The 14071-nt window shown below is 36.3% G+C and overlaps 1 protein-coding gene across 1 annotated transcript in view; it reads right to left on the reverse strand.

Annotated features, from left to right (window-relative positions):
* The window catches only part of LOC127814103 (protein transport protein SEC31 homolog B-like), an 83949-nt gene that overhangs the window by 21058 nt on the left and 48820 nt on the right, over positions 1-14071 (reverse strand). Inside the window, exons 10-16 of the mRNA XM_052355365.1 lie at positions 9669-9711; positions 8266-8375; positions 8063-8190; positions 7402-7960; positions 7201-7293; positions 6633-6818; positions 6344-6557 (exon numbers count right to left, since the gene is read on the reverse strand). Coding sequence (XP_052211325.1) covers positions 6344-6557; positions 6633-6818; positions 7201-7293; positions 7402-7960; positions 8063-8190; positions 8266-8375; positions 9669-9711 — 1333 coding nt within the window. The remainder of the gene's footprint in view (positions 1-6343; positions 6558-6632; positions 6819-7200; positions 7294-7401; positions 7961-8062; positions 8191-8265; positions 8376-9668; positions 9712-14071) is intronic.

Consider the following 14071-nt stretch of genomic DNA (forward strand, 5'->3'; position numbering starts at 1 on the left):
TGGATTTGAGACAGAAGGCAAGAAAGGAATGTGATGAAATCTTAGGGCACAAAAATACAAAGAACACAAGAGGAGGAAGAAAATGTCTCTTGGCAGTTTACTAATCCAGGAAAATCATAAAATCACTTTACAATCAAAGAGGTGCAGCTATTTATACACATAGCGCAACACTCTCATTAACAAACAGAATAGCGCCTAACATGCAATACCATAAGCTACCAAAGACATGCTAAATGATAAACTAAGTACAACAATATAACAAATACAGCAATACGAAATAATTATGCTTCCACACTCCCTCAAATCAGGCTCCTTTGTAGTAGGAACAATCCATAATCTGTAATCTGCTGGAACTTGGAGAAGCATAATAGTTTTTCTGCACAAGAGACACCTTAAGACCAAGCTTGGTACATAGAAAATGAAACCGATCTCTAGCCAGACTTTTAGTGAAGATGTCTGCTATCTGATAGGCTGTAGGAATATATCGTACTTCAATTTCACCATTCTCAACTCGTTCACACACAAAATGCATATCTATCTCAATATGTTTAGTATGAGGATGGAACACAGGATTCTCAGCCATACTTTTGGTTGCCAAATTATCACTCCAAACAACTAAGGTAGTATTACACGGATATCCCAACTCAGCAAATAAAAATCTCAACAATAGCAATTCAGTCACTCCCAGTGCCACAGCCCTGTACTCAGCTTCTCATACTGATCTAGCCACCACAGATTGCTTCTTAGATCCCCATACAATCAAATTGTGTCCAAGAAAAACACTAAATCCACTTGTAAACCTCCTAGTCTCCTTGCAGCCAGCATGATCTGTATCGATATACTCTGTTAGAGACAAAGCACCAAGTGAGGGAGAGAACCATATGCCCAATCCAATTGTTCCTTTTATGTATCTAAGTAATCTCTTGCAAGTAGTCTAGTGCTACACTTTGGGAGCAGAAAGATACTGACTTAATTTGTTGACAGCAAAGGCAATGTTTGGACGTGTGTATGTCAGATATTGCAAAGACCCAATTAGAGTTCTATACAAAGATGGATTGGGGAAAATATCACCCTCATCAGACAAAGAAACACCAGAAACTATAGGTGTAGTACAGGGTTTACAATCATGCATGTTAGCCTTTTTTAGCAAGTCTAAACCATATTTAGATTGGGTCAAGTATAGGCTGCTTGTATTAGGATATGCCTCTAACCCTAGGAAGTAATTAATTGAACCAAGAGTCTTTAAAGCAAAATGTGTATCCAAATCGGCAATACACGACTTAAGAGTTGTATTATCCGAACCAGTGAGCAAAGTATCATCCAAATAAACCAAAATGAACAAGATATAGGTTGAGGTTCGTTTAATAAACAATGACACATCAGATGTGGCTCTAGAAAATCCCCAGCTCTCCAAAGCCATCCTCAACTTATTGTACCAAGCCCTAGGTGCTTGTTTAAGACCATACAATGACTTCTTCAATTGAGAAACATGTGAGGGAAACTTAGAGCTAACAAAACCTTCTGGTTGTGACATAAACACAACTTCTTGCAAGTCCCCATTTAAGAAGGCATTATTTACATCTACTTGTTGCACATCCCAACCAAAGGCTATGGCTAGAGAGAAGAGAACTTGAATGGTAGGTGCCTTAACTGGACTGAATGTTTCATTATAACCATACCAGGGTTTTGAAGAAAACTCTTTGCAACTAATCTGGACTTGTAATTAAGAATTGAACCATCAGCTTTATACTTGACTGGAAACACCCTAGGGCATGGTTAAAGAAGTCCTTGTATGGACTTAAGCAATCCCCTAGGACATGGTTTAAATGGTTTAGTACAACTTTAAACCAGCTAGGATATAAGCAGGGACAAGCTGATCATACCTTGTTCACTAAATATACAACTAATGGCCAAAAAACTATCCTAATAGTATATGTGGATGATATTATTATTACTAGTGACAATATTCAAGAAATAAAGGCACTTAAAGGATAGTTACAAAAAGCATTTGAAGTTAAAGACCTAGGACAACTAAGGTATATCTTAGGAATGAATTTTTATCTCCCAACAGAAATACACATTGGATCTACTGAAGGAAACATGCAAGCCTGGCTATAAGCTAGCTAACACTCCGTTGAAACCAAACTGGAACACTATAGATGATGGCACAGAAAATCCAGTAGAAAAAGGAAGATACCAAAGGTTAGTGAGCAAATTAATCTACTTATCCCTCACACGACCTGACATAGCATATACAGTGAGTATAGTGAGTCAATTTATGCATTCACCCACTAACAAACACCTTAATGCTGCTTGTTATATCCTGAGATACCTTAAAAGAACTCCTAGGAAAGGGTTGTTAGTCAGGAAAAATGAAGAACAAGAATAAAAGGTTTTGTAGATGCTGATTGAGTTGGATCTATAGAGGATAGTAGATCTAGATCTGGGTATTGTACTAAAGTATGGGGCAATCTTGTTACATGGAGAAGCAAGAAACAGAGTGTGGTAGCTCAAAGTAGTGTTAAGGCAAAATACCAAGCTATAGCTCAAGGTATATGTGAGATAATATGGCTAGGGAAGCTAATGGAAGATTTGCAGATACCTATAACTATTCATACAAGGCTATATAGTGATAGCAAATTAGCCATAAGTATCGTGAATAACCTAGTCCAACATGACCGGATGAAATATGTAAGAATTGGTCGACATTTCATTAAATAGGAAATTGAAGATGGCGAAGTCAACCTTACATATATTCCTACCGGTTTACAAGAAGTTGATATTCCTACCAAGGCCATGACTAAACAAGGGTTTGAATTAATTAGAGGCAAGCTAAGAATGAGAGATATTTATTCATCAACTTGAAAGGGAGTGTTGAAGAAAAATTCTAATTGAATAAGAGCAAATTGGAATCTCGGTTGAACAATGATAAGAGCAATTTGGAATATGTGATAAGATGATAAGAAAAAGAGATTGAAATTAAAAGGTCGAGGAGATAAGGAAAGGATAAGAAGTTACAGTTGTTCCATAAAGATAAGAGAAAACTACCTTTCAAGTTCAAATCCTATTACATCTGTTGTTGTACTGTATTTTTAAATTTGATTTTGAATTCCTATATTCTAGGAGCAAGCTCATGTATATATATCTTATAGGCAATCAAATACAAGTGTGATTGAATTCATTTCTGCTCACCCCCATCTCACTTAGACCCTTTCTACCTAAGAATCTTAATTGTTCATATGGTATGGCTTATTGTAGTGGTCACACCACTGCTTATCCTTTTGGGGATCTCCTCTACATGTGTTAGGTGATTTCATCCATGAAGTAACTAGGGCTGATGTTTGTGTGTATACATCATTATTGGAAGGCCCTGATGCAATTAGCATCACCTTCTTCCTGCTTTCTTCTCACCTAACTTCTGCAAAAGCTTCTCTTATAGATGGAAAAGGCTTTGTTCCAAGTAATCTGCCTCTTACTTCATCTAAATCAAAATTGAGGCCGTGTAAGAAGTCAAACACTCTCTCATTTTCTATCATCTTGTCATACTTTCTTTCGTCTTCAGAGCACTCCCAAGTGATTTCATAGAATAGGTCTATCTCCAGCCACAATTTTGTTAGCATTGTAATATTCAGTAACAGAATTAGTACCTTGCCTTGTCATTCAAACAATAGATTGAATCTAGAAACATTAAGCAGTGTTCTCCATGTCTAAGTATATTTCTTGTACAACTTCCCAAGTTTCCTTGGTTGCTTTGACCAACCAGGCCATGACAATGGCATTCTCTGCCTCCCAAATGCCATAGGTTGTTGATTCTGTGTTAGGCTTAGGAATTGCTCTTGTCAAATAACCAGCCTTCCCTTTTCCCTGAACTACCAACAGAACTGATTGGGACCATTCTTTAAAGTTGGTTCCATTCAATTTATCCTGAGTAATCTAAGGAGAGCGACTGTTAAGAGCCATTGGAATAGCTGGAACTTGTGTATTCTTCATTGGAAGAGGGACAGTAGTAGATGTCTCACTGGCTGATTGAGTTTCAACCATGTTGTGGACTTAAGGGATTCTACAATCCGTAAGTAAGAAGGAAATGTCTGCCACAAGAACGTGGCTCTGATACCATGAAAAATGAATAGGAGAAATATGAATACTCTTCCTCACTTTCCATTGATTCGTAGGGAGAATTATATATACAAAAAATATCCTAGGAACTCTTCTAAATTACAGGAATAGATTACAACAAATTTAAATACACTGCATTACAAATTTGAATGAATTTGAACTTGGATTCCCTCATCTATTTTGAAGACTGCTTCATCCTTTCTTTCCTTTATCCTCTTAGTTTGAATTGTTCCGATCTTTTCTCATAACAACCTCATCTCCTTAACTACTCGTTCACAGCTTTGAATCAATCTTTCTTTTCTTTTATCTTCTCCAACATTATCATATTCTATGCATATATGTATGCCTATTGTATGTGTATATAGGTATATGTAAGCATATATATATATGTATACATATTCTATATCTGTGTGTATGTAAGCAAAACACAGTATAAACATATAAGAAAAAAAAATAATAGTTGAGAATAGGCAATAACAAGTAGAAAAAGCTACTTTGGAGTTGTTCGGTTGATCGAGCAAAACACTTGGTTGACTAAACCATGATGCCATTAGTTTTTTTTAACAGTGCTATAAAATTGATATACATTTGAATGTTTTGATATATTTTTGATAATGTTTGTTATGTAATTGATAAACGGGTCAAAGTTCAAGATTTTTTTGGTAATTTGACCTAAATTAAATAAACATGCGTAAGTGCGTTTTGCGCTTGTCATAAGAAGCACAATTCAAATATCATGTACCAATTGTTCGAAAAGAAGAGGAAATCATTCACAGAATTAAGGAAAGATGACTAAAGTGGAGAAATACATTAAGCACTTTATGTTACTGTAAATTCTTCATAAAGCTAGATGGGAAATTTTATCGAACAACTATAAGACCATTTTTGTTGTATAACTCAAAATGTTGAGCAACTAAATATCAACATCTACAAAATATGAGAGGAATTGAGATGAGGATGTTACAGTGAATGTGCAACCATAGAAGAAAAAGACACCCCAAAACTATAAAGAAGATTATTTGAATAAGATTGGAGTGGCACCTATTAAGGATGATGTGTTTGAGATGCAATTAAGATGTTCTTGATATGTGAGGAGAAGACTGATAGATATATTGGTGAGCTTATGAAATGAAAAAAAAAGTTTGTAGCAAAAGAGGTAGAGGAAACCCCCCTCCCCCCCCCCAAAAAAAAAAACTTAGTCAAAAACCCATAAATAAGACATAAAATATAATGACCTTACAAAAGATGTGGCCATTGACAAAGAGTTGGAGAGCTAAGTATCCTTTAGCCAACCCACCTAGTGGAGAGGTGGGCCACATTGATCTGATAGAGAGTGGGAGAGGTGTAAAACAGGTTGTGTCAGGCTAGCCTGCATTGTGTGAGTTGTGTTGTTCCAGACCAAACTCCTTCAGGGTCTAGCCTAGCACTGGTACATCCCTTATAGCAGAGTCCACAGGGTATGTGAGGGGCCAAGCCTACAGGCCAGTCAGCTTGGCCCGCTTCTTGTATTGAATAATACCTCAATTACTTTTATTGTATCAAAATGTTGATAAATGAAAAGTTATAACACACAAACTTATAACTTATAAAATATAATGTTAAAAAATTAAAATAATATACTAAAACACCATATATGCTAAATTATATCTCAATATATTCATTTATAATTATAAATTTACAAAATACATTTTTTATTTATCAAGACTACAGTCATGCCTCTTGGGCAGCCCATGGCTGGTGCCTACGCACGACCTGACACTGTTCATGTCTAGCCACCTGTTTGACACCTCCAGGACTAGTTGATGATGATGATTTATGAATTAGGAGAATAGGGTGTGGCGGGCAGGATGCTTAATTTTGTCTCAATGTTGTCATGAACTTGTGAACCTTACATGTAGATTTTGAATATTTCCAATATGTAACACATAATATTCTGAAAAATTAATCTGATTATTAAGAGATGGACTTCAGATTAAATGAAAGAAAAGAGGACAAATCATATTAATCTCTTATCCAAGTTGAGAGTTTTAAAGTTTTTATTTGGTATCAAATATGAGCTTCCTTTTGGTTAAGTACTGCTAAGATTAGTGACTCCAGGTGCAATTTCAGTATGGGGGTTGGGTGTTGAATATTATCCCAAACTTCTACTTTACAATATCCAATCATCACAAGTATAAAAGAGCCAATGAAGAGTCCATGTAAAACACATACAGAACCAATAGCATACCAATTTCAGTTGACAGCGCGATACGATCTTGCAAGATCAAAAGCTCAGGGGTCATTTGGTCTGTTCCCAGTAGTTTTAAGTACTCCATGGCTGTAGTTAAAAGCCCTTGACTTGCTAATATTTCAGTGTATTTCTCAACAAGCTTGCATAAAGAACTGCTGAATTGCTTCTGCCCAGTTGCCAAAGCAAGGACTATAGTTTTTTCCATTAAATCCTACCATGTAAACAGATAATACTGTCAATTTTCAGGCTAGGACAATTTTAAATAAGCATCCAGGTTAATAATTACCTGAAGCAGATCAACATAGGATTTCCCCTCATGCTCTGTTGTCAGACTACGAAACCAAATTTCCACTGTCTTGTCAATATTTCCAGCACATATATAACAAAGAGTTGCAGCTAGTGTATTGCCAACAGACATGAGCCTAGAAGCAAGTGTATCACAAAGCAAAGTCCACTCGTCTCTCTGTGCAAACTGTTCATAGATGCTATTGAGATTAATAATAAGAACATTTCCAGTAAATCTAGTGCAGTCAATGAGAGGCACACCGGAGACATTCATCAATCATGATCACACACAAAATTGAATGTGGAATTGTAGTATATGCAAAAGCATTTAAAAGAAAGTGAGCGGAGGTGATCACCCTGTCCAAGACCCCCACCCCCGTGCCCTTGGGAAAAAATGAAAATGAAAATGAAAATACTCTCATCTAAAGTAAGTAGATATATTTTAAACTTCATCCAGCAACATTTTAGACAAGCATAAATGATTTTTTAACCTAATCGAGAGTTGAAAATGTCATAACCACAAGTATAAAATAAGCTACATTTGAAACCTTCAAAGCTGTTGAACTTACAGTACAAAGTAGAGCAAGCGTCTCTTTCCAGAATTTCAGGGGCCTAGTGTTCACAAGGCTCATAAGATCATTGTTAACCATTGCAGAAACAATCTGGCAGTAAGTGAAATAATCAGTTGAATGCTTACAATGTTGCAGCATCTGAAACACCATTGTAAATAGGTTGAGGCTTAAATCAATATATACAAATTATCAAGCTACCTTTAAGTAAGGAGAATGGCTTGTCTTAAGGTATTGATCACGTGTGCTCTCCCACAAGGAAAGACCACCAACATGAGCAATAACTAGAGCATCAGCCATTTTATTAGCAGATATACAATGTGCGACAGCCCCATTGTAGTCCCCAACAATTAATGCATGTTGAACAGCATTATCAAATGATGAGTCAGCCATCTCCTCTTGTCCAACTATTTCTTGTTGCATTTCTTCCACAATGGGAATGGAGCCACCAAGAGTAGACTTATCCCCAGAATGTGACACAGGTGTTTCAGCTTTAGGACTTGGAAGATTGTTAAAAAAATCTTCCCCATTATCAGATGGGAAGGCAGTGGTTTCTTTATCTGGCACATATCCTCCCTTATCTGCTTGTTTTTCTTCAAGACCAATGGCACTTATTCCCTGAGAGAGATCATCTTGGACGGTATCTTTTGTCTCAATAGGTAGGCTGAAACCAAGGTGGGTAAGCAGTTTGGTTCTTGCAGACCCATCCTCTTCAAACATAACCTTCAAGAAGCCCCATGTCTCTCTGTTGTCCTCAGTTCTGCTCAGATAATTCAGTGGAATTCAAAAGATTTTGATTACTGTATTAATCCAGTTTATTAATGAGAGAAAAAAAATGTATTTGTTCATACAGAAAACATACTCAGACTCCTGAGATTTTTTATCACATAAAAGCCTCAGTGAAGATCTATCCCCATTATTCATGGAAGCTTCAAATTCAGAAGAGCGGCTCACCAGACCGTCTTCAGTAACCAAGCTGTGAACAAAAACCTAGAAGGAAGTGAAGGCAACAGCTAAACAAGATTTGGAAAGAGAACCGACCACAAAACGACCAAGCAAGCTTACCTCTGAAGCTCCAGATGAAGCATCCTTCGAGCAAAATGAAACAAGCTTCCCTCCAAATCCAAAGGACACACCTACTTTACGTTTATACCATTTTGGGGCCCTCAATGGTGCTGCACAGAATGATTCTATGAGAAAAATAACCAAAAATAACTTGTAAAGGGGAACTACCCTAGTGTTGAGAGTAAATAGTAGTATAAAAGATAAAATTAACCTTCTATTTAACAGCTTAAGCTTTTAGAACAAAAGGAGGTTAACAATTCAACATGACATTAGAGCAAAGGTCCTGAGTTCAAACCTCACCGCCAACCCAATATTTAAATTGTTGCATGCTGTTGGATCAGTTATCAGTGAAGCTGACCGCACGTGGGGAGTGTGTTGAGAGTAAAACTATAGTATAAAAGATAAAGTTAACCCTCTATCTAATAGTTTAAGCTTTTAGATCAAATGGTGGTTAACAATTTAACACCTAAAACACAAATAACGTAGCTAAATTTGTTTTACGGTATGAAGTGATCATGAAAAGGAAAAGCAAGCCCTGGGACTCATAAATTCTGTGTTTGGTACATCAGACAAAGTTCAGACAGTTTATTGGGTGGGCATAGTACAGAACCCAACCCCCCCCCTCCTAAACCACCGAAACTGATCCCTTGACATCCAACTTCCCCCATCCCATCCAGCAAATTAAATGTGGGCAACGTATCATGTAGAAACAGCAGAGAAATTGTAACAGAAAAAATTAAGGAAAAACAAGAACAAGAAGTGGTGGTCAATAAGAAGATCCTGACTTAACAAGGAAAAATTCTAGGGCTTTTTACGTACTTAGATTTTCACTTGGTCCTTCCATTAATGTCCCTTAAACAATCTTTATTGATGAAAATTGAAAACATTCAGACTAGACACTAGATGTATCATACCATTTCAATTGGCTCTATGGTAATTTATCACCTATAAAGACCAAGTTGTTTATGTCATTTCTGATTTTGTCCTTTTGTTTTCCCTACTAACCATCTTATTTCTTGTAATGACAACAATCTAAATCTAGAATGCATGAAAGAGAAAATCAAATGTGAAAGCTTTCCTCTATAGTCAAGTAACCAGACCACAAGACATCATAATCCTCAGAATTTCCATAGGATACTTAACTCAAAAAAATAAAAAAAAAAATAAAAGCAAAAAAATGATAAAAAGGAAATACATTTAGGCAGCAAAAGAGAACACTATGCATCTTATCCTTACATAAGAATCCAGGCCCATAAATCTAGTCAGAAGTACAAAAGTAAACGGAGTATGTATTACACTAATTATATAACAAGGTAAAATGACTACAGATAGACACCTAACTTCAAGATATAATGTTAAAACAGTTAAATTTTCACCATAACTACATCCAAGAAGCACATTACCTGAACCAAAACCTTCCTCCCCAATGCCAAACCGATTACAACCCTGGAAGGGAAAAAGTGGATTGTGATTTACATTTTATTTCCTAGACCATCCAGCTAATCTGACAGGTAGTCTTTCAAAGTTGAAGAGAAAAATGAAAAAAAAAATAAAAAGTAAATGGAAGCTAGATGAACATGCTAACGTGCTGCATATAATGTGGAGAGAATCTAAGAAGACCAAAGCAGAAATGGCTATAAGTCTCTCTTGATTCTTAATCTGGCTATGAGAGACAGACCAGCACAAACATGTTATGGTTCAGCATTATTTTTGAGAATCGATCCATAAAAACATTATGTCCACTACCATCAGGCCAACTTGACAGAACATGATAACCCAACAAAATATTTCCTTGAAGTAGTTAATAAATATTTTGTATATTTTTAAATGAAAACAACAAAAAATAATTTTCCATATTCTTCATATTGAAAAAAAAAAAGAACAAAAAATTTTCATATATCTATTTGAACAAGCACCATTCCCAACAAGTTGAATGTTTGTATCCTATGCTTCTAACATTCTCAAAACCAAAATGTTTTTAAGAAGAAAGAATGGAGGTAAAATAGATACTAGTTTTAATTTAAGTAGATCTCAAGAGCTTTATGTCTGTCTATGTGATCAATACACCTGTCTCTCCATGTGCAAGAGCCCAAATCTGAAAGGAATAAAAATTTGATGCACTTGAAAAGGACATCCTTGGGCATGAGTTCGCTTGTCATGAGGGCTTAGAGGATGGTGTATAAAATAGGTGTCTGACATCTATAGATAGAAAGTTCTTGAAGCATTTGTTCATCTTAAATAAAGGCATTTAATTCACTTGAAAAGGACATGCTTGGACATGAGTTCACCAGTCGAGAAGTGTTAAGGATAGTCCTAGTTCTTGCTGTGTATGAATAAGAGAAGAAAAACAGAAGAGAAGATGATGCAGTTTGTTATTAGTAGTAGGCAGCTTTATTCTTTGTTGCTTATGTGGCTGGTTAGTTTTGTGTTGTTTTAACAAACAGCAGTTATCTGCTCAGTTTGTTACTGCCAGCTGTCAATAACAGTCTGTTTGTTAGAGATTCTGCTGAGTAGTATATAAACTTAACTAGTCTCATTGTATCATCTGAGATCCTTATTAAGAATTTGAGAATTTTATTCTTTCTTCCCAAATTTCTCTCAATTTTTCCTCCTTTTCTTCTTTCACATGGTATCAGAGCCAACAATTCACATCAATGATGAGAAACCATGAACAATCTTTGAGTTCAACATCTCAGAATCTCCATTCAAATTCTGTTAATTCTCAGTCGCATTACGATTTCTCCTTAACTGAAAAAGGTTTGAACTATAATCTTCATAAAATTGGAGATAGATAACTATCTCTTTCAGAAGGCTCAAATTCTTTCCACAATTAGAGCCTTTGACCAAGTTCAATTCATCACAAAATTGGAGAAACCTCCTGCGAAGTATGTTCAAGAGCTTGATTCAAGTAATCCAGATGATCATAAGGTGAATGAAGAATATCTTGCATGGTTCAGGTCAGATCAATTACTATTAGGCTGGCTATTCTCAACAATCAGCAAAAGTGTCAGCTCAGGCTGTTTATTGTGAGTCTTCATCAGAAATGTGGTTTGTTCTTGAAAACCTATACTCACAACAAACTATAGCCAAGTCTTTTCAACTAAACCAACAACTTAGGTCAACTAAGAAAGGTTCTATGTCAGTAAATGAGTATGTCCTGAAGATTAAGACAATTGGACATGCTCTTACTGCAATTGGTGAACCTATGTCTGATAAAGATTTACTTCTGGTTGTTATCAATGGTTTAGATTCAGATTATGAGATTGTCTCTCTCATCACATATCAAATGGATGAGAAAAATCTGGAAAAGGTTCAATACTTCTTACTTTTGCACAAACAGAGACTGAGCATGCAGAATTTGCTCAATTCTTTTGATGGAAATATTTCAGTCAATGTTGCTTCCAATTGGTCACTGTTGAGAGGACATATAAGCTTGTGTTAGTCTACTGCATTAGTTGTACCTTTTGCCTAGCATAGGGAGCTTGTACATTGAAGTTGCAATGTTATGGTGCAAGTACTTGTAAGCCTAGCTTAATAGAGATTTGATTTAGTTCTTCCCTCCAATTTCTGTATTCTTCCCATCTGTTTTCTCTCAATTCTGTATATCAGATTTTCATGGTGCCATTGAAGGATAGAACTCGAGAATTGAGTAGATTTGATGAAACTCAATCATCAATTCTTGTTTACTGTATTCTCAATCTGATCATCTGATCAAGAGTGATGATGTTCAGATGAGTGATCTGACTGAGTTGTTAGATTATCGCAAACCATTGGTAATCCGTCCAAGAATAAGCAGCCACAGCATGGTGCAAGTGGTGGAAAGGGGGGAAAACGACCTTTCTGTTCATATTATCGCAAACCAGATCATTATAAATAGACCTGTTATGCATTACATGGCCGTCCACCTAAAGCCAATGTGACATCCATGGATGATTCCACTGACCAGCTACATGCTGATTCAGTTTTGACCTCTGATTCAGCTGGACAGTGTCAGGGCCTAGTGCTGTTTCTCAGCTTATCTCCATGGAGGAGTTAGCTAAATTTTGCCAATTCCAAGCAACTAAGCAGGCATCTACATCCGTAGCCTCAGGTGCACAAGCTGCAGATTTTGTTCCTTTCTCAATAGCAGGTTCTTCTCCTTGTGCTTGTGTATCACATTCCACGCTTAGTCCTTGGATTCTTGATTCTGCAGCCTCTAAACATATTTCTGGTAATAAATTTTTGTTTTTTCATATTGAATCTTCTAATACGTTGCCTTCTATTATGGTGGCTGATGGTTCCAAGGGCCATTCCTGCAGGGTATAGGCCAAGCCAATCCATTGCCTTCCTTGTCTCTTAGTTCAGTCCACCATGTACCTCATTGTCCTTCCAGTCATTTGACTAAATCTCTTGATTGTCGGGTTATCTTTGATTCCAATTCTGTTTTGCTGCAGGATTAGAATTTTGGACGAGTGATTGGCACAGGGCATGAATCTAAAGGCCTCTATCATCTCTCTTCACACTCTGTTTGCACTGTTACAACAACCACACCTTTGTCAATGGGCCATCCTCATCTGTCTTACTAAAACAGATGGTCCCATCTTTGTCTTCTTTACAATCTTTAGATTGTGAATCTTACCCATTGCGTAAACATGTATGCTCTTCTTTTCCTAATCGAATTAATGAAAGTGTTGATTCTCCTTTTTCTCTTGTACATTCCGATATTTGGGGTCCAAGTTGAGTTAAATCTAAACAAGGTTTTTCTTACTTTGTTATTTTTATTGATGATTATTCTCGTTGTACATGGTTGTATTTGATGAAGGATCAAACTAACTTCTTGTCTTTATTCACTTCATTTTATAATGAGGTTAAGCCTCAATTTGATTCTTCTATTTGTACCCTTCGAAGTGATAATGCCAAGGAATATTGCTCCAAGCCTTTTCAATCTTCTTTTCCTTCTCATGACATTCTTCACCAAACTTCATGTCCATATACTCCACAACAAAATGGGGTAGCCGACCATAAAAATTATCATCTCATTGAGATGTCTTGTACCTTATTAGTTAATATGCATGTTCCTCTTTTGTTTTCGAATGATGTTTTTTTGACTCTCTCTTTTGGGATGCTGCTCTTTGGACTTCCTTCTACTGTCTTAATGTACATATTCCTCATTCTCTACTTTTTCCTCATGAACCCTTATATCCTCTTCCTCGTACTTTTGGTTCCACCTGTTTTGTTCATCTTTTATCTGTAGGAAAGACAAATTATCTTCTCGATCTGTTAAATGTGTCTTCTTGGGATATTCTCAGTTCCAAAGAGGGTATTAGCGTTCTTTTACTCGATGTTAATAAGTTTTTCCTTTCTTCTGATATTACTTTCTTTAAATCTAGTTCTTTCTTTCATTCTTCCTCTCTTCTTCCAAATCTCTTGATAAGGTTTTTCCTATTCCTTCTTTTCTTCTTTGGTTCCTAATATCTCTTCTTCCATTCCTTCCTTCGTTCCTTCTCGTCCTCTCTTAACATATCAGTGTCATTCACGACCTTCTTCTATTTCAGATTCAGATGCTGCAATTCCTTCAGATGGAGTCCCTACAGGTGCTATTATTCCTTCGGTTTCCAATCCCATGTAACCTTCTCTATGCAGAAGTACTTGTTATTCTCATAATCCTCATCCTATTTACACTTTTTTGAGCTATCATTTTTCATCTTCCATTCATTTTGCCTTTGTTTCTTCTTTTTTATCTATTTCTATTCCTAAAACAGTCGCAGAGGCTCTTGCTCACCTCAATTGGCAATGCTATGGATGAGGAGATGTCTAATTTGCTTGC

Source organism: Diospyros lotus, chromosome 12 (assembly GCF_014633365.1).
Source record: "Diospyros lotus cultivar Yz01 chromosome 12, ASM1463336v1, whole genome shotgun sequence".
NCBI classification, from domain to species: Eukaryota; Viridiplantae; Streptophyta; class Magnoliopsida; order Ericales; family Ebenaceae; genus Diospyros; species Diospyros lotus.